General features: G+C 40.7%; 1 protein-coding gene across 5 annotated transcripts in view; it reads left to right on the top strand.

Moving 5' to 3' along the window:
• Positions 1-19811, top strand: part of LAMA3 (laminin subunit alpha 3) — a 264586-nt gene that overhangs the window by 142541 nt on the left and 102234 nt on the right. For 2 of the 5 annotated variants that reach the window (XM_032311337.1, XM_032311339.1), the window contains 9 exons: positions 5239-5292; positions 7946-8106; positions 11457-11565; positions 13495-13592; positions 14552-14693; positions 16394-16520; positions 16610-16749; positions 18288-18403; positions 19580-19791. In XM_032311337.1, the coding sequence (XP_032167228.1) occupies positions 5239-5292; positions 7946-8106; positions 11457-11565; positions 13495-13592; positions 14552-14693; positions 16394-16520; positions 16610-16749; positions 18288-18403; positions 19580-19791 (1159 nt within the window). Of the gene's footprint in view, positions 1-5238; positions 5293-7945; positions 8107-11456; positions 11566-13494; positions 13593-14551; positions 14694-16393; positions 16521-16609; positions 16750-18276; positions 18404-19579; positions 19792-19811 lie in introns of those variants that run through there. The other 3 variants (XM_032311338.1, XM_032311341.1, XM_032311342.1) reach the window with 3 other exon arrangements.

Genomic DNA, 19811 nt, shown 5'->3' with positions numbered 1-19811 from the left:
GATCATCTCTGTTTCACAATGTGATTTTAATCCATTTATATTTATTGTGATTTCAGACATATTTGGACTTTTATCATTTTATTTATTGGCTCTTTAACATCCAATTTAGTTAACATATATTGTATTTTTAGTTTCAGAGATAGAATTTAGTGATTTATTGGTTACATGCAACACCCAGTGTTCATTCCATTAAATGATCTTCTTAATGCCCATCACCCAATTATCCCTCCCTCATCCCCCCATGACCCTCAGTTTGTTTCCTATAGTTAAGAGTCCTTATAGTTTGCTTCCCTCTCTGTTTTCATTTTATTTTTCCTTTCCTCCTCCTATGTTCATTTATTTTGTTTCTAAATTCCACATATTAGTGAAGTCATATAATATTTGTCTTTCTCTGACTGACTTATTTTACTTAACATAATACCCTCTAGTTCCTTCAACATTGTGTACACACACACACACACACTCATACCACATCTTCTTTATCCATTTATCTGTCGATGAACATCTGGGCTCTTTCCATATTTAGGCTATTGTGGACATTGCTGTTTTAAACATTGGGGTACATTTGCCCTCTTCAGATCACTATGTTTATATACTTTGGATAAATGCTTAGTAGTGCAGTTGCCAGTACTAGCTGAGTAGCTCTGTTTTTAACTTTTTGAGGAGCTTCTATACTGTTGTCTAGAGCAGCCATACCTGTTTATTAGCTTTTAATTTATGTTTTTAAAAATAATTTTCCTCCTTCTGATTTTTTGTTTTTGTTTGTTTGTTTTTAAGTAAGATCTGGGGTCAATATGGGACTTGAACTCATGACCCCAAGATCAAGAGTAACATGCTCTACTGACTGAGCCAGCTGAGTACCCTCTTCTTCTGTTTGATTAAGAGTTTTCTCTATCTTTCTGCTTGTTTGATAGGTATAGATTGTTTTCTAATATTTTAGTGGTTACCCTTAATATGTTAAAATATGTTCTTAAGTATATATTTTCCAACAAGGTCTAAAGTTACTCAGTAATTCTGATCTCTTCTTTTGTACAACGTAGCCTTTAGAATGCTTATTTATCCATTGTAAACCAATCTCCTACTTATTGTTTTTGTCTAGAAATTTTATTTTTACCCTTTTCCCTGACTTTCAGATAGACTGTAAGTTTCATCTTAATTCAAATACACCACATACCAACCCTCCCTCTCTTCTCCTTTCCTTTCTTCTTTTTTTCTCTTCTCCATTTCTTCTTGGAGGTATCTTCCCTGGAATCTTTCATATCTCTTTTTGACCCTGGAATATAGTCTCTGAGCCTGAGACATAGCTCTTCCATGAAATTTTTCATCACCACCATCACCACCATCACCCACCATTCTAGATATTCTCTTCTTTATCTTCATTTTATCGAATCTTCTTTTTTCTGACTGTTGGAACTTCTTTCAACTTCTTTTCTTTTTTTTGTTTCCTCATTTTGATAGATTATATCCTCCAGAGGCTTCCTGTGAAAGGCCACACAGAAGCTATTTTTCTTGTTGCTGAGAACTTGCATATCTGAAACTATCTTTAGTCTACTCTCAATCCTGATTTTTTTTTACTTTGGTTAGATGTAGGATTTTAGGTTAGAAATCATTTCTCCCCAGAATTTGATAATGTTTCCTCATTGACTTCTAGCTTCAAGTCCTGTTCTTGAGAAGTTACATTGTGGTTCCCAGGGCTTTGATTGCAATCTGGTTTTCCTTTCTTAAAGCCTTTGAGATCATTTTTTTGTTGTTGTTTCTTATGTTCTGATATTTCACAAGGATGTGCCTTAACATAGATAGTGTTTCAGCCAATGTGCCAGGTTCTCAGCCTTTTAGCCTGGAAACTTTTATCCATTATTCTGGGAAACTTTCTTGAGTTATTTCTTTGATACTTTATTTCTTTATCTTTAATCAGCATTTACAATCTCTTGATCTTGTTTTATGCTTTGGGAGATTTCTTCAATCTTTTCTTCCAACTCTCACCCCAGCTCTACACACACACACAGACACTTAGATTTCAGCTTTCTCTCGTCTAATTGGTTGACATTCATCTGCTTTCCAGCTTCCAAAATTTTGTTGATTTCTCTGGTCTGTTGTGTTTTTATTTCTCTTTCTTATTCTCTTTCTCTTTGTGTGTTTATGATTTTTAAAATCCTGACTCTAATTTTTGTGGAGTTCTGAGAGGGAAGATCAGTAAATATACATGCTTAATCCACCATGTTTAACCAGAAATTCTGGGATGAACTTTTATTTGTGACATTCTAAAGTTTCGTTATGGTATGTTTAGGTGTAGATTTGTTTTTATTTATCTGTTTAGTCCTCAGGTACACTTTCAGAATGAAGATTCATGTCTTTCATCCTGGGAAATTCTCATATGTTATCACTTCAAGTATAATTTTGGTGCCATTCCTTACATTTTTCTTTTCTGGAAATTAGTCTGGATGAGTCTTGGAGCCTCACAATCTATGTCCAAACTGCTCTTTCATATTTTTATATCTCTTGTCTCTTTAGCTACTTGGTGGGTTAATTACTCAAGACTTCCTCAGAATACATGAATGTTTCACTCTCTCCAGTCTAGATTTTATCTAGCCTATTGATTCAGTTTAATTTATACTGTAAATCTCAAAGATTTCTAACTGGCTCTTACTCATATTTATTTTTACTTGCTTTATTTCTGTCAATTTAGCTTCATAACTTTGTTTACTTTTTAGGATATTTTATTTATTTATTAGACAGACAGAGATCACAAGCAGGCAGAGAGGCAGGCAGAGAGAGGGGAGGGGAAACAGGCTCCCTGCTGAGCAGAGAGCTGGATTCGTGGCTCCATCCCAGGACCCTGGGATCATGACCTGAGCTGAAGGCAGAGGCTTTAACCCACTGAGCCACCCAGGTGCCCCAACTTTGTTTACTTTTTAAAGAGATTACTCTTTCATTTATATTTTTTAGTATCTTAACGCCCTTGGAGGCAGGTATGTTTCAGAATTAAGAATTTTTAAGATTCTCTACATAAACACACACACACACACACACACACACACACACACACACAATCTCCAGGAGGGTCCTGGCCAACACCCTATAACCAAACATGTTAATATTTCTTCAGTGAAAAGCATGAATAGGCACTCCAAGAGAAATACATGAAGACCATATACGTGAACTTAGTTCAAGTCATATTTTGCCACCAGGTGTTGATTGGTTAGGTGAGATTAGTTTTTGCCACCAAACAAAATCCAAAATAATTTCCTTTTTCAAGTTTAAGATTTCAGATTAAGGGCCAGTATATTCATTTTAAAGTCTTTATCAGACTGTCCTATAAAATTCATTTCATCTGAAGTAAACTCATCTTCTGATTGATGATATCATTGCCTATTTCTGATATTAGATTTCTTTTTGTGTTTTGGAAGCTTATCTTGTTTGCAGGCTTATTGGCTTGTTTTGAATGGAAGGTTTTTATCATCTCCCTTTATATCTGTCTCAGCTTCATAGTTTTGCAATGTCTTACCAGTCCGCTGGACCCTTAGCTCAGAGGCAAGCATTACAATGTGCCACTTCTATTGCTGTGATACTAGTGTGAGCACAGATTCAGACACTGAGTCAGTGGTGGCTTAAATCAGTTCTTGGTCATGAGGCTCCATCTTTGATATTTGAGCCCTGAATTCAACAGCTTCTTATAATGCTGAGATCTAAGTGGCAGATTGTCAGCAACTTTTTCAGCTTTTCATGATTTGAGGGAACCCTTACCTTTGTCTTCAGAAAATGAGCCTGAATCTAACCACTGTCTCATGAGGCATCTTTTGTTTTCTTTACTCTGCATGAGCTGAACTGCTGACCAAAACAACATACTTCCAGACCTGGAGGACAACAGGCTCTGGGCTTCAGCCCTAGTGCATTTTTAGTTTTTCTTTTACTTATATTCCATCACTTTTAATCTCAAACATATCTTTTTGTTTTCCTTTCAAAACATTTTGTCCATAGTTGCTGTCTCTTGGAGCAGAAGGGGTGCAAAAAATGTGAATTCACTATGCCATCTGAACTGGAAGTCGCTGTCACCTTTTAAAGATGCTAAAGTCTATCTTCCTTTTTATTAAAACCCTCCTTTCTCTTCCCACAGCCCCTCAGCCATAATGCTTCCCTCCTTCACAACCAAACTTCTCCAGCGAGTTAGACAATTCTACACTGTTTCTAATTCTTTCACTTCCATTCACACCTCAACCCACACCAGTCTGGCTGGCTTCCTTCCTTCCTTTCTTCCTTCCTTCCTTCCTTCCTTCATTCCTTCCTTCCTTCCTTCCTATATTTTCTTTCTTTCCCAGGGTTTCCAATTATGTTCTTTTTACTAAGTCCAACAGATAGTTTTCATTCCTCGCCTATTCACTTATTTAACTTCTCAAAAGCTTTCAGTACTTGTTGAATACCCCTCACATCTTAAAATACTCTCACGCCTTGTTTTCCATAATTTAGGAGTGGTCTGGAGCTCTTCCTACCTCTCTGGCTGCTTCCTCAGAATATCATTTACAGGCTCAACCTCTGTTTAGCCATTGGATATTAGAATTTGTTCAGGCTCAATCTTGGCCTTTGTCTTCTTACTTTATATTCTCTCCCTAAGCAGCCTCCTCCATGCCTGTTGTGATAGATACCGACTCTACACAGAAAACTACCTAACTGGTATGTCTAGTCATACTTGTGCTTTTAGGTGCAGAAGAGCATAGCCAACTTCCTTCCTGACGTTACCTCTTAGGTGTCTCAGAGGGATCTCAAATTACATTTTAATGTCTCTACCTAAGTAAATGGTACCACCATCCATCTAATTGTATAAATCAGAATCCTTAGGGTCAACCATGATTTCCTCTGTTCTCCCCCTCACCAAAGACAACCCATCTCTGAGTGTCCATCCCAACCTTTTCTTAAGTGTTTCTACTCCTCTCCATGTATCCTTCTTGCCCAGTATATGATATCTTTCATAAGGATCTCAGCAGTAACAAAATTAGCTCACTCACATCAGCTCTTGCTGTTGCATCTCCCAATATTGACTCCATACAATTGTCCTCATACTCGTGTTGATAGAAATATCCAGTCATCCCTGACCCTCTCACCCCATCCTTATCCATACACAACTGGGAAATTTCAATAACATCCCATTGATTTTAGGATAGAGACAAAAGATTTTAAGAATCTCTAAGGCTACCCCTTTTACCTCCCAGTTTTATCATAACTCTTCTTGTTCTCTGCTCCCGGTCACGGTGGCCTGCCTTCAGTTTCTTGGACTGCATATCTGCTACCCTACAGCAGGTATGTGACAGGGTAGCCTCCTACTGCAGCTTGTTCCCTCTGCCTGAATGCTCCTCCCTCCCTTTGGGGACTGTTCCTCATCCTCCAGCACTCAGCTAAGTTGTTTCTTCAGGAAGTCTCCATCCTTCCCTAGTCTTCCTGGCCTTCTCAGGCAGCCCCCTGCCCACCTTGTCAGAACATTTGTCATACATGTAATTTCATACTGTGTTGATCTAATAATCTAAGTATTTGACTGAAGTCTGTCTGAGGATAGAGACCAAGTCTGTCTTGTTTCCCATCATATAAGCCCATCAGGGGAGCTGGCATACAGTAGGTGTTTAATAAGAGCTTGACCAAATCATTTTGAAGACTCATTTTGACATCAGATGTGTTAATCATCCCTTTTAGCTTTGTGTAAGCATCAGATTTGATATGCCCACCTTTTATGTCTTTATCTTGAAACACTCATAACTAGGTAAGGGCAGTTCTATGCCATAAAACCAAAAGGAACCTTCCGGCTTGACACTAAACTTCCCTTTTACTAGGAATATAGAAATAACTGATAACAAACAGCAACTAGTAAAATTTCCATTTGCCATCATTTGTCTTTTATCTGAGTTTCTCAAAGCCTACTTTTACCAACAGATGTATTCAAAAGCCTTCCTACAAGTCTTCCAAAAAGTCAATCTATAGGACTTAGAGTGGAAAGAACAATAGAAATTTATAATAGAGTGCTGTGATAAAACTGGAAGCCAATAATAACTTCTGGGAGAAAAGTGAATATATCATTGACCTGTGTGTGCTTTATGGTGGGTGAAAACAGACAAACTCTTGTCTGGAGATGCCCAGGGGAGAAACGCTGGTAATAACCTCTGAACATGGACCCATATTTCACTCTGTAACAGAGTGGAAAAGTGGTGTGGATAATCCACTTTTTTTTTCCCCCTGAGGGAAGTCTTTCTATTATATAAGTGATAGAAAAATCACTGTGGAAAGTATTAGTTGTGTGGTTCAGGGCTGTGCAGAGAGAACAGTAAATGTGAATTTCTGAAGGCAAGGGGCAGGAGGATTTTAATTAAGTGTGGTAAAGCTTGGCTAGGCCTGAGCTTACAGACTGAAGAGAGTTAAACTGTATAGAATGTAGTTTTAATATTGGTTCAGACATTCAATATGCACCTATCCTTTGACTCAGCAATTCTACTCCTAGGAATCTTACAGAAATACTAGCCTAAGGATATGCATATATATATATATATTTCCCATGTAACATATAAAGCTATATGATGATATATACATAGACACATCTATATAAATTATATAATTTATAATACACATATAAATTATATATTGCATATAATAAATTATATAATTTATAATATGTATTTATTATAATATATAAATCACATAATTTATATATACTATAATAGATCATAGTAATATCTCATTATAAACTATATATAATTTATATATTTTATTTATGATTTATTAAATTTATATTATATAAATTATATAATTTATAATAATATATATTATATATCTCTCTAATATATAAATTAGAGGCAACCTAAGTGTCCATCAATTGGGGATTAGTTAAATAAATCACTTTATGATCATACTATATGAAATGGTAGGAAGCCATTAAGAAAATAAAGTTTATCTGCATGTACCTGCTATAAACAGAGAAAATACTATTGAGTAAAAAAAGCAAGTCATGGCAAAAGGCAATAATAACAATTATAATCATCAGTGTTTATTTAGTATTTGTGACATGCCACATACATTTCTGAGAGTTCTTCCCATATTACTTCATTTAATCCTCATGATAATCTTAAAAGGTGGATACTATTGTTATCTTTATTTGTACACTGGAGAATACTGGGGCATATAGACATTAAGTAACTTGTTCACAGTCACGCAGCTGGAGGCAGTATGATTCCAGACTCCAAGCTCCTAATAAGGCATGGGCATTTTTTTTTTGTTTTTGGGTGAAAGGCCAGATAGTAAATATTTTTGGCTTTGAGAGTCATATGGACTCTGTCAGAGCTACTTGGCTCTGCTGTGATGTACAAAAGCATCCATGATTGCCTATTATAAGCAGTATTTCTTTAAAAAAAAGAAAAGTACATGCATGTGCATTTACAGACATGGACAATGGTTTGGAAGTACGAAAACCAAACTGTTATTAGCTGTCATCCCAGAAGTGGGGTGCATGTATCTCTTCTCATTATCTGCAACCACAAAGTTTTAAGTTCATTTTTTAAATTGAAGAACAGCAAAAGAGCCTCAAGGCAGACTTCCATTCCTTTTAACATCTGCTGGAGATACCTTTTTACCTCAAGTTTTAGAGTGTCTTTTGCCTTAAGAAACAAGGCAAATATATACGTGAAAGAGTAGAAGCCCCTATAAGTAGGGTTGCCAGATTTAGAAAATAAAGATACAAATGCCCCATTCAATTTAACGTGCAAACAAATCTTTGTATTGTGTATTGTGTATCTGCATTTCAAATTTAGTGGCACATCCTGTATTTTATCTGGCATTCCTACCTAGAAGACCACGTTTCTTACCATGATGACCTATGACACTACTTCCAGGTGTCTGCTCAGCCCTGGTTTCACTGTTGCTTTGTAAACGCGTCCAGTGCATTTCACATCCACGTGCTTGGGCTCTCTGACAGGTGGAGCTGCACCTGCGGCTTCGGGTACCGCACGTCGGCAACTACGTGGTCGTGCTCCAGTATTCCACGGAAGTAGACCAGTTGTCCGTTGTTGATGTGCACATGGAGAGCCCGGGGTCTGTCCTGGCAGGCCAGGTGAACATCTACAGCTGCAAGTACAGGTAACCAATCCTGTCCTAGGGGATTCCTTTGTCCTGGAATGATCTGGAGGTCAGCCTTGGGAACTCTGGTTTTTATCTGGATTGGGAAGTTGTTTCCTTTTTGAGGCCGATCTTGAAGCCAAGCAGGAGACTATGCTCTCAGGTTTCACCCCCAGTGTGGTATTGGGTTGCTTCTCTGTGGACAGCTTCAAAACGTTGTATCTTCTTGAAAAGCTGTGTGTTCCGCTCTGTGTGTTGCACTCGCTACTTTGGCTCAGATTCCTATGGAGCCACCACAGTCCTGGGCGGTGCAGGGAGCTCAGTGCTCTTGCCTCAAATGCTGGGTAGAGCACATGGGTGCACAGGAAAGAGGAAAGACTCTATCACAACTGCCTTCACAACACACCCTGCAGAAACTGGGAATAATTAATGTTTGATGATCATCAGGTGAAAAATAATTAACCAAAGATTTAAAAATTCACCCTGATTTACTCTCTTCCAAGAACTTTGACAAAGATTTATTAAAAATTGTTTTCTTTGCATACTATTTCAAGATCCATGCAAATGTCCATAATATGCTTTATTTTTAAAAAATATTTTATTGATTTATTTGACAGAGATCACAAGTAGGCAGAGAGGCAGGCAGAGAGAGAGGAGGAAGCAGACTCCCCATGGAGCAGAGAGCCCCATGTGGGACTCGACCCTGAGATCATGACCTGAGCTGAAGACAGAGGCTTTAACCCACTGAGCCACCCAGGTGCCCCCATAATATGCTTTAATTAAAGAATCTGTGCAAGGGGTGCTTTCAACATGAAATTAATTTTATAATAAATGGCTCCAGGAGTCAATCTCTTCAGACAGCAAGTGGGGAACTCCAGTGAACCCACCCAGTTCTTGGCCAAAGCCTTACACATTTTGTTTCCATGACTTGCCTATGGCTTTTTGTCAAACTCCGAATGACCTGATGTAGTTGGACATTTTTCCCTGTTTTGCAAATCAAAGAAGTTATGAAAAGAGTTACTTTTAGAAGCTCAGAATGGAAACTTTTATGAGACTTAATGAAATGGTTATTGAATTAACATCATGCTCTTAGAGACCCTAAAAAGGAAACTGTGAGGGCTTCTTTTAAGAATCTTTAAAAAAAAATCTAGTCATAGGCTCTTCTCTCTGACACATACACACACACATATATATTTGGATTTTTAATGGTGCAAAAAAATTCCCCAGAATATTCTGTCATTATCTGAAAATGTTAGTTTCATCTGTGGATGACATAAGCAACCACTGGAATGTACACTCCCAGGCAAGTGGGTCACCTCACCATCTGAGTCCTGGAGATTTTTGGCCACAGGGCTGGGGCAGGGCCTCTCCAGGTCCTGTGCACCCTCTGGTTCAGCCCTCTGACTCCTTCCACCTTCCAAATTATGTCGCTTGATCCATTCTCCACAGGATACAAGGTGGTGATGGCTAAGGGCCCAGGAGGAAACACTCTTAATGTCCCTGGTGGCTCTCTGACCCATCTCAGAAGAGGCTGAGAATATCTAGACCAAGCAGAGGAGTGGTTTCAAAGCTAAAGAAAGAAAGGGCACTGTTCCAGAATTCCAAAAGCCATAAGCCTGGTTTCATGACGTCTGTCCGAATGGCATTTGGGGCAAACAACTGTGCAGTATTCTGGAGATCACTTTGACTCTGGACATGACAGCACCAAGTTCTTCTTTACCGGGGACATTAGAATACCAAGACAGGGTTGTATTAGACTAGGACTCCCTTTTATTGTATTTAACTATTTCCAGGAAAATCCATGATATGGTTTCACTAGTCTAAAATATTTCCTCCGTCTCTACTTTGGCTGTCATGTGGACAAGTAAACATGAACAGGCTGTAAGTACCATGGTCCAAAAATGTGGTGCAATTGGAAAATATTTGACCCATCAAAGCCTATTTCAAATGACAGGCCCTTTCAACATTGCAGCTTCTCTTGCTGAGGGTTGAATCTTTCCCAGCATTTTTCGAGTGAGTTCTAATGGAGTTATATTAAAAAATACCCCAACAGAAGAGTAGTGGTGCTAATTAAAGTACCACTTTCAAAACAGTGTTGTGATTTAAATCTGATCGCCCTTCTGTGAGAGAAGTTCACTCGGATTAATTCAATCCAGTTATTATCATTAGTCTATTCTTAGTAAGAATTTTAAAAGGATATGGATAAAACTAAATCCAAGTCAATCACCTAATATATTTAACTCCCAGGATTGTGCTCGAACCAAAAGGAATGCATTTTAATTTCATGCAGACACACACACACACACACACACACACACACACACACACACAAGTGCTCAAAAGGAAAAAGAAAACAGCTGTTCTTTGAGTTTCTAACTATGGCTCTTTATAATACTATCTCATTTTAATCCTTACCCAAAAGACATTGCATAAATTATTTCAAATATTTCCCAGAGATGGTCATTTCTTTTAGTTTGCCTCCAAACTAGTTTCCAAATTGCATTTACAGACAGAAAAGTGGCTATCGAATATGAAGTCAGAAACATTCCTCCAAAAATACTTCTTCAGTGGGTTTTACCATTAGAGTCTCTTCTTTGGTTTCAAACCGCGAACTTTTAAATGTTCCTGAACTCCGTATTTCACCTGATGGGGTAGAAAGAAGGAGTGCAGCTGATGCAATGAGGAAGGAAGCACGAGAGGAACAGACTGAGCTTCCAATGGCAAATTCTGGTTAGTCATGACTGGAGTGAGGCCAGCCCCAACGCTGACGGGGTGTGGGATATCGTCAGTCGTTGTGAGGCTGATAGACAACTTTAGTCACCAACAGTACTAAGAATATTGATAAGTCTCCATGAAGGTTGTATCTTGGAGATCAGATATTATTATTTTTAAAATTTTATTTATGTATTTGAGAGAGAGAGAGTAGGAGAGAGCAAGAGAGGGTAGAAGGTCAGAGGGAACAGCAGACTCCCTACAGAGCTGGGAGCCCGATGCGGGACTCAATCCCTGGACTCCAGGGTTATCACCTGAGCTGAAGGCAGTCGCTTAACCAACTGAGCCACGCAGGCACCCAGATCAGACATTATTGACCCTGGGGCTTTTTCTCCCAATGACTAGACCAAGTATTGCATAAAGCTCGGTGGAAAAAGTGAAGCAAGGCCTTTAGCCCTGAGATGAGCCACAGTCAGAAGGGTCTTTTTCTTGTATTGATTGTGGACTGCATCTCTCTAGAATGCATTGTGCCAGAAAATTCACTGTCAGTGACCTAGTTATAAACAGGAGAAACAGAAGAGCCATCAGCTACCCCGTAGGGAGGCACAAGGTCAGGGAGACCAGAGGAGTCAAGCTAAGAACACTCTGTCCTCTCACAGTGTCCTCTGCCGGAGTGTCGTGACTGATGGCAGGAGTCGCCTCGCCGTCTATGAGCTGTTGGCAGATGCGGGCATTCGGCTCAGAGCACACAGGGCCCGATTCCTTCTGGTAATGCTGTCTGTTTTGCCCTTTGAATTTTAGAAGCATTTTGGTGATATCTCTATATTTTAAAACTTAGAGAAATTTTGGTGGGGTTTGTATTCCACCTACAAAGTGAATATGTTAAGAGTTGCTAGTTTTATGATGTGTTTTATTTGCATCTAGAACTCTGTTTTGCCTCTTCATTTGAGCCTTTTTTTATAGCACTGGTAAAGTTTGCTTGTCAAGTTTGAACACAGCTCACAAAACTCTATTTCATGAATGTTTATTCATTGTTACTATTATGAATGAAATCTCTTTTGTCATTATAGTTCCTAGTTTGTTTTTATGCTGGTGTATAGAAATGCCATTATTTACTGTTTATTTTCTTGCCCATTTTACTATTTAATCATGTCTATTAGTTTTTTGGCAAATTCCTTCAGAATTTTCAATGTTGCAACTACCTGGTATTTCCTTTCCAGAATATTGTAACTCTATCTCAAAAAACACATTATTCAGTTAATTAGATATATACAATTAAGAGTTAAAAATACTAAGTTTGGCAGGTTAGATACCTTCATGCCTCCCTTTTATTTTTATTTTTTTATTTTTTAAAGATTTTATTTATTTATTTGACAGAGAGAAATCACAAGTAGATGGAGAGGCAGGCAGAGAGAGAGAGAGGGAAGCAGGCTCCCCGCTGAGCAGAGAGCCCGATGCGGGACTCGATCCCAGGACCCTGAGATCATGACCTGAGCCGAAGGCAGCGGCTTAACCCACTGAGCCACCCAGGCGCCCCCATGCCTCCCTTTTAATAGCGCAACTTAAATATTAAGAATTATGATAAACACAGGCAGTGGGACTGGATTAGGAAAGGATGGCCAGATTTCTAATAAATGCCTCAGAGAATAGAAGATAATCTAAGTATGAAGCAACTTTCTGTCACTGCTGATATTAAGCACAAATCACACTCTGGGAAATGCTAGGCCAGCATGTTCTAATGTGTTTTTAAATATTCATGCTGGACAATATTAAAAACTTTGAGCCTTCTCTTCAGAATTATCTGGAATTGAGTTTTTAGAAGTTATTACATAAATTATATAGTAGCTTAAGGCTTTCTTTTTAAAATTGTGACTATCCTTTTAAACCTAACAATCTGAGCAAATCTAACCTCTTCATCTTTGGGAATTATAACAGGGCTGAATTTTCATCTTTTAAGCATAAGTTTGCCCTTATTGAAATAGTCTGATGTCATTTGGACATCTAACTAGGATATAAGCTCCATGAGAGCAGGGGTATTCGCCATCCTGGTCTTCTAGGATCCCTTAGTCTCAGTGTCTGGCCTATAGTAGGTGTTCAATAAAAAGTTTTGTTGTTACTGAATAGGTTTGTGATCAAGTTGATAATACAGTTTGGATTAAAATAAAATGTATTGATAAGTTGATAACTGAGTCTCTTGTGTGACTCAGAAACTAGTTCTGGAGACACTTCCCTTAATGAAGTTCAAATGTGCCTGAGAATCAGGTCATCCTCTATTCAGAAAGATTGTTTATAGCAGGAGTTACAGACAACAGGCTCTGAACAGCAGGCTCCCTAGCTGCCTGCCACCTCCGCCTCTTCCTGCCAATGGGTCTGAAAAGCCAGCATCAGCCCAGGGCAGGAGAGGAAAACAGGCACCTGAAGTCACAGACAAAGAGGTGTTTTTGAACGTCATAATTTCATTTATTCATGTGACTATCCCAAGAACATTCGGGCAGCGATCCTGTGTAATGCTGAAAAGGATAAATCCTTATGCACATAAGGATGCCATAGGGAGTGCCATTCTGCAGTTTTTTTCTACTTTAAAATAACAATTGTAATTTCTTTACTTAACGGCTTTTTAAAGAATATGTTTGACTGTTACCGTTGACTTTGCTGATAACCGTGATGTTACCTTTTTGCACTGTATTTGCTCAACAGCATCAAATTTGTATCATACCCATTGAAGAATTCTCAACTGAATATTTGAGACCTCAAGTCAAATGCATTGCCAGTTACAGGGGTTATGTTAATCAAAGGTAATGGGTGTCCTTTCCTTTCTTCCTTGTTTGTGCTCTGAGTGGTACTACAATGCTTGTAAGGCTGTGACTTTATGCTTAACTTCAGAAGGGATCGTAGGCCAAGATACTAAAGGCTGATGATGGGTTAAAATAAAAAATGAGCTAAATCACTGCCCCGAGCCATCTTTCCAGAATTCCATTAATGTCAGGAAGCTGACGCTGTAGCCACTGGGCAGAATGGGTAAGCTTTGCCCTCAAGAGAAGTTCCTGCGGGCTGTTCTGAAACCCCGCAAAGACTCACCTTGTTCCAATCCTTTAACCGCAGTGTCTGAGACTCCTCATTTAAAAAACCATGGAAATAATGACCCACCTCACCGCTGTGTTATGAGGATTAGCTGACGATTGATTATTGGGGTTTCAGGAGGGTTTTTTTGTTGTAGATCCAAAAATAATTTGTAGACACAGTCGTAAAATCTTAGGCATATAGGTAAGGCTGTAGAAGCCACCAAGACAGTGACATCTGGCCTAAAAGAAATCTGTGCCTAAGAGAAATGATGTGCACTTGCCTTCTTTGTTTTTATATGATTTTATGGCGACATTTATGTTTAGAAATGAATAATAATGTTTCATGGCATTGACCTCATTTAACATGAATTATAGTTCTTAGAAGGGAAGGTGTCTTAAGTTTCTGTATGGTTTCTATCACAATTAAGATTTTCTTTCTGCTTTGGCTCATTGCATTGAGTGGGTTTGCCAGAATACACTCGGCAGTTGACTACACTGAGTGTCTGTATAAAGATCCCTCCACAGTCCTGTGGTTCTCCCGAGACTAGGTCCTGTCGATGTCGCACAGTCTTGTGCTCACAGTTGCTATTTTCACCAATGGACAGTTCTTCCATTTTTGGTTGTTTTTTAATATTCTTTTTCTTTTCTTTTCTTTTCTTTTCTTTTCTTTTCTTTTCTTTTCTTTTTTTCAGTGCCTCTTGTGTTTCTCTGGTCCCTGAAACTCCTCCAACAGCCTTGATTTTGGATGTCCCGAGGGGTGAGCCTTCCCCTCTCCTGCCCCAGGATCCTCTGTCTTCTGCTGATGTTACTGGAGTCATCTTGAAGGCGCCGCAGGTGGGACTCTGCTCAAGTGTGTTGTTTCTGAATTATGGTTCTCAAAGCGTGACCCTTACCAGAAGCATCCACATCACCTGGGAACTTGTTAGACATATATGTTTACAAGTCCACTCCAGAACTACTGAATCAAAAACTCTGGAGGCGGGGCCCAGGAGTCTGTGTTTTAATAAACCTCCCAAGGGATTTGGATGCCCCTGAAATTTGGGGACATCTGCTCTCAACTGTGGAGAATCCCAGATATGAGGCATCTGGCTATTCCTGTCTATGACTGCCCCATCCTGATGTTCTCTTTTCTTTCTGTGTCTCTATCTACACAGTCATTCAGCAACTTTCCGTGGCCCGTTTTGTGATAGGTCATACTTTCATGGGCTACTGCTGTGTAACATTGTAACAGTGTAACATTGTTGAGATAATCACTTGTCTTCCCAAGGTGGCATATAAGCACTTGCGAAAGCTGTGCTGGCTAATTGATTTTTGCATCCCCAACTATACCAGCAAAATGCTTGGGAGGCAAGAAATTCTCAATAAATATTTATTAATTAATAATCGATAGCATGAAGATGAAATATAGTAAGGGACTGACTGAATTTTTTTCACTATAAACTATGAAATTGCAGGAATTAGCATTTGTCTTGATGATACGGTGTCCTTTCAGTCCTAGAGGATGGCTCATGTCCGTTCCGATTGCATCAAGTTAGAAAATTAACAGGATCTGAGAGAGAAAATTTAATAAGAGCCTCTGTGGGGAAGTCCACCAGATTCATAGGAGGAGATGAACTGAAATTATGACAAAGGAGTTCTAGCTCTGGCTTTGCTCTTAAATTAGAGCATGGCCTTTCTCATATTACTTGCCTTCTTCAAGTCACGGTTCTCGTCAGAAAGATGAGGATAATCTTTTATTGCTGCTGTTTTTCTTTTTCCTTTTCTTTTTCTTTCTTCTTCTTCTTTTTTTTTTTTTTTTTTTTTGAGCATTTGAAAAGACATTTCTCACAGTAAAGTTTCCTAGAGAGAGCAGGGCTCACACTCAAGCTTGAGCAAAAGTGGGGGCACAACTCTGGTTTTCACTGTGGTTGGGCAGGGGTGAGGGAAGGTGGAGGAGGGCAAGAGGAGGACCCCCTTCCCATGGGCTAGAATTAGTGTGGCTTGAACTTCCTCCCTGTGCCAATGGATGGGCTCCTGGGACTTCTGACTGGCTTGTGCAGGTGTGGGGCAGAAGATTAAAGACGATCCATGGGGCTTGACACCTGTCAGTCAAACATCCAAAATGGAGTCTGACTCTTTTTCTCTTGGTTATTCCAAGTGATATATAAGTGCTGGGAACACTCTGGGAACAGCCTTTTGGCAAATGTTATGCATTTCTGTTGGGCATGTACCTAAGAGTACAATTGCTCAGTGACATGTCTGACTTTGGTAAAAGCTGCCAGACAGTTTACCGAAATGATTGTACCAAATTACACTCCCTCCAGCATCATTAACAGCTGACCACAGTGTTGGTTCATCTGAGCTGTGGGTCATTGGTTTGTTTCCAGTATTTCTGATTACAAAAGAGTGTCACTGTAAACATTCAAGGGAAAGTTTTATGTGACCATAGGTGTTCATTTCACTTGGGGAAATATCTAGAGGGTTTTTGTTTTCAAACTCTAAATGTTCATAGCTCTGCAACTTGAGTTTTCCTTATCCTTTTTTTTTCTACCCAGAACCAAGTGACCCTGCAAGGACTTGTACCACGCCTAGGCCGATATGTCATTGTCATCCACTTTTATCAACCAGCACACCCAGCATTTCCCACACAGGTCTTTGTGGACGGAGGGCGGCCGTGGCCGGGTGAGTGTCAGGGAGCAGGGGCCATAGCTGCGAGCCGGGCTGGGCCTCCTGGGACCATGACAGGAGCTCCTGTCTGGCTCTGCCTGCAGGTGTCTTCCGTGCCTCTTTTTGCCCACATGTGCTTGGCTGCCGGGACCAAGTCATTGCTGAAGATCAAGTTGAGTTGGACATCTCCAAGCCAGAGGTGGCTGTGACCGTGAAGGTTCCAGAAGGAAAGTCCCTAGTATTGGTACGGTCTGCTCCTCCCTCAGCTTGCTCTTCATGTGCTTGCTTTGGTCAGCTGTTCTGGGTGCCTGTTTGGCTCGTGACAATAATTCTTCCAAGGAATTGAAGTCTTATAGAAAAATGTTTAAATTTCATAGCTATCTTTTGCAAAAAAAAAAAAAAAAAAGCAGGTGACAATTAAGGTCAAGGGAAATTGGAATAATGGGTAAGTGAGTAAGAAGGAGAAACTCCCTGGTAGGAAGCTCTGGTGAACAAGGGTCTCACTCTGCTTCAGCCCCTCTTCGCTCCTCATCTGACTGGTCTCTTTCTAAAGCATTTACTCTTCCTTTGCTCTTGAAACTTTCCTTTTTGGGCTTCCATAGCTGCTTTCTCTCATTCTGTTCCCCCTTTTCTCTAGTGCTTCTTCACTGATTTCTTTTTCCTTTTGTCCACATATGATGGCGTTCCCTCGGGTGTGACCCTGAGCCCCCTTATTCTGTCATTTCTCTTTGGATAACATCCTCTGTACCCTCTGGTTCTGTTCTCTCTTGTGGTGGGAATGACACCACATTGCTGAGTTCATCTCTGATATTTTCTGAGCTCTGGAACCACTATGGAACCATTTAATGCATATCTGCCTAGCTAGGGCCCTCATGAGACCCTCATACATGAGCCTGTTACCTGCACAAGGTATCCCCTACCCTGTTTGTTACCTTGATTAATGGAATCATGGTCACTCGATGCCAGTAAAGCCTATCAGGGAAACAGGTAGCATTGTCCAAGCCCTGCTGTGTGACCCTCTAGTCTCTTGCTCAAGCTTCATTCTCTCTCTGAGGAGGCCATATTCCTAGGGACAGAGGCCTGACTTTATGTATTTTGTATCTCTTGTGCCTAGGATACTACCTGGCACACAGTGCTTGGCAAATGCTTACTGATTGAATAATATGAGAACAGTGAGCTCTCTGTAAGCTGTGTGTTGGTGACTCATTGACAAAGACATTTGAAATTTCCTATAGCATTGGTTACTGGAAGAGTCTGATTGAAACAGGCATAGAGAGCTGAGCAGTACTTTTAAAGACTAGGGATGCAGTTATTCATAACAGAGTATCTGACAGGATGTAAGCTTCAAGGCAAGCCATGATGTGAGTTTCCCCCATTGGTCCCACCATTTTGGTTTGTTCACCTTTAAAAATACAAAATGTGACCTGTGGTGATCCAGGGTCACCCCAGGCATAGATCACATGGGGCCCTGGCCCTCTAATAGGCCCCTGATTACCCCTTAGATGTCCTGTCCCCACTGAGCACTTGAGGCTGCAGCTTCTCTGAGCAGGTGCTCCAAGGGGTCCACCCCAGCATATGCCATTTCTAACAGAGGAATGTGGGTTGAACCTTTAACACTGGCTTAGGGGAGTTCTTGGGATTCTTTTCTCATAAGACCTGTTTCGTGTGGTCTTGGGCTTTACAACAGAGAACACTGCTCATAGTGAAGAGAAAGTACAATGAATAGCCATAGGTGTGCCCTGCTGTTGGAAATCCAAAGCCATGCTGACAGGTTTCCTTTAGGTCCGTGTTCTAGTGGTGCCTGCCGAGGATTACGACTACCAAATACTTCACAAAAAATCAGTGGACAAGTCATTTGAGTTTATCAACAGTTGTGGAAGAAACAGTTTTTATATTGAGTAAGTATCACTTTGTGGAGCTTCCTCAGGTTCTCCCACATTCACACTCAGAGTGAGACCCAAGGTGGGGCTGGCTTCCAGGTCTATCTTCTTCCTCTTGGGGCCCACCCACAGGGGTGGCAATGCATTCTGAGTCTGGGGAGGGAGATGCTTTTCCTCTGCATACACATTTCCTACCCCAGACCTTGTGCTGCCCATTTGGGCAAGATTACTGTTCTCAGCTTCGATCCCGCCAGATGTTCACCCTCCAAGCTGGGATTCATGTGTTGCGTAGGTGTTTCTTGGCCTCTTTGCTGCATCCTGTTGTCCAACTCAGGTTCCTAAAAGTCTCATGTGGGGTGCCTTCCACCCGGAAGCACATCAGCCTGGATTCTCCCTCTCCTTTGCCATCTGATTGAGTGGGGAGTATCACAGAGAGGCGGACCTCCCTGTCCCCTCACCCTGGATCCTTGAATGCCAAGAGCTAAGGACAGTCCTGAGTCTGGGCTCCTGCTCTTCTCCTCTGGAGACCCACCCTGCCCTCTTGCAGGTTTCCTGAGGGACCCAGGAGCTCCAGGGGACACCGGGGGCGGGGGCAGAAGTCTCCTGCACTGAAAATATTAAGAGTAAAAGATCTGAAGTCCAACAGCTATGGATTTGAATGTCTGCTTGGCCACTCGGTAGCTCTGAAGCCTTGGACATGTCACTTAACTTCTAGAAGGCTTATCTATGAGATGAGGCTTAGACCTAACTTGTTGGGTGGTTGTGAGGTTAAATGAGATGTAGGCAAAACTTCTAACACAACAACATTCAATAAAAGTAGACACTTTGCCACTGCCTCCTCCCATTGTTATTATTATTGCATACACTTCTAGGTATAATTTTTTTGTAACTGCTTTATTGAGATATAATTCACATACCATAGAATTCATCCTATAGGTGAATTTTCACCCTTCTATTTCAGCCACCAAAAGTTCCTACCCACCGGTCCTGGGATGTGTTCTGGAGTGGATGGGTAGAAGGAAGGCTGGCTGTCACTGGCTATGAATCCAGGGGTAGGGTAGTCTTTCATTTCTTCCCAGACTTCACAGCCAGATACCCTCCCCCAAAACACCAGTTGGCAGAGCAAGTGGGAAGGAGAAGGTTGGGATTTATCCCCTCCCGGGATAATGCCTTGAGCTGTTTTTGTCTTCACAGTCCCCAGACAGCCTCTGGATTCTGTAAGAACTCCGCCAGGTCCCTGGTGGCCCTCTACCACAAGGGAGCACTGCCTTGTGAGTGCCACCCCACCGGGTCCATTGGCCATCACTGCAGCCCAGAGGGTGGGCAGTGCCCATGCCGGCCCAGTGTCATTGGACGGCAGTGTACCCGCTGTCGAACGGGCTACTATGGATTCCCACATTGCAAACGTAAGTGCACATCGGGGGCA

Source organism: Mustela erminea, chromosome 13, assembly GCF_009829155.1.
Source record: "Mustela erminea isolate mMusErm1 chromosome 13, mMusErm1.Pri, whole genome shotgun sequence".
Lineage (NCBI taxonomy): Eukaryota > Metazoa > Chordata > Mammalia > Carnivora > Mustelidae > Mustela > Mustela erminea.
The sequence above is the reverse complement of the archived record's forward strand: the minus strand, read 5'-3'. Positions and strand labels throughout refer to the sequence as shown.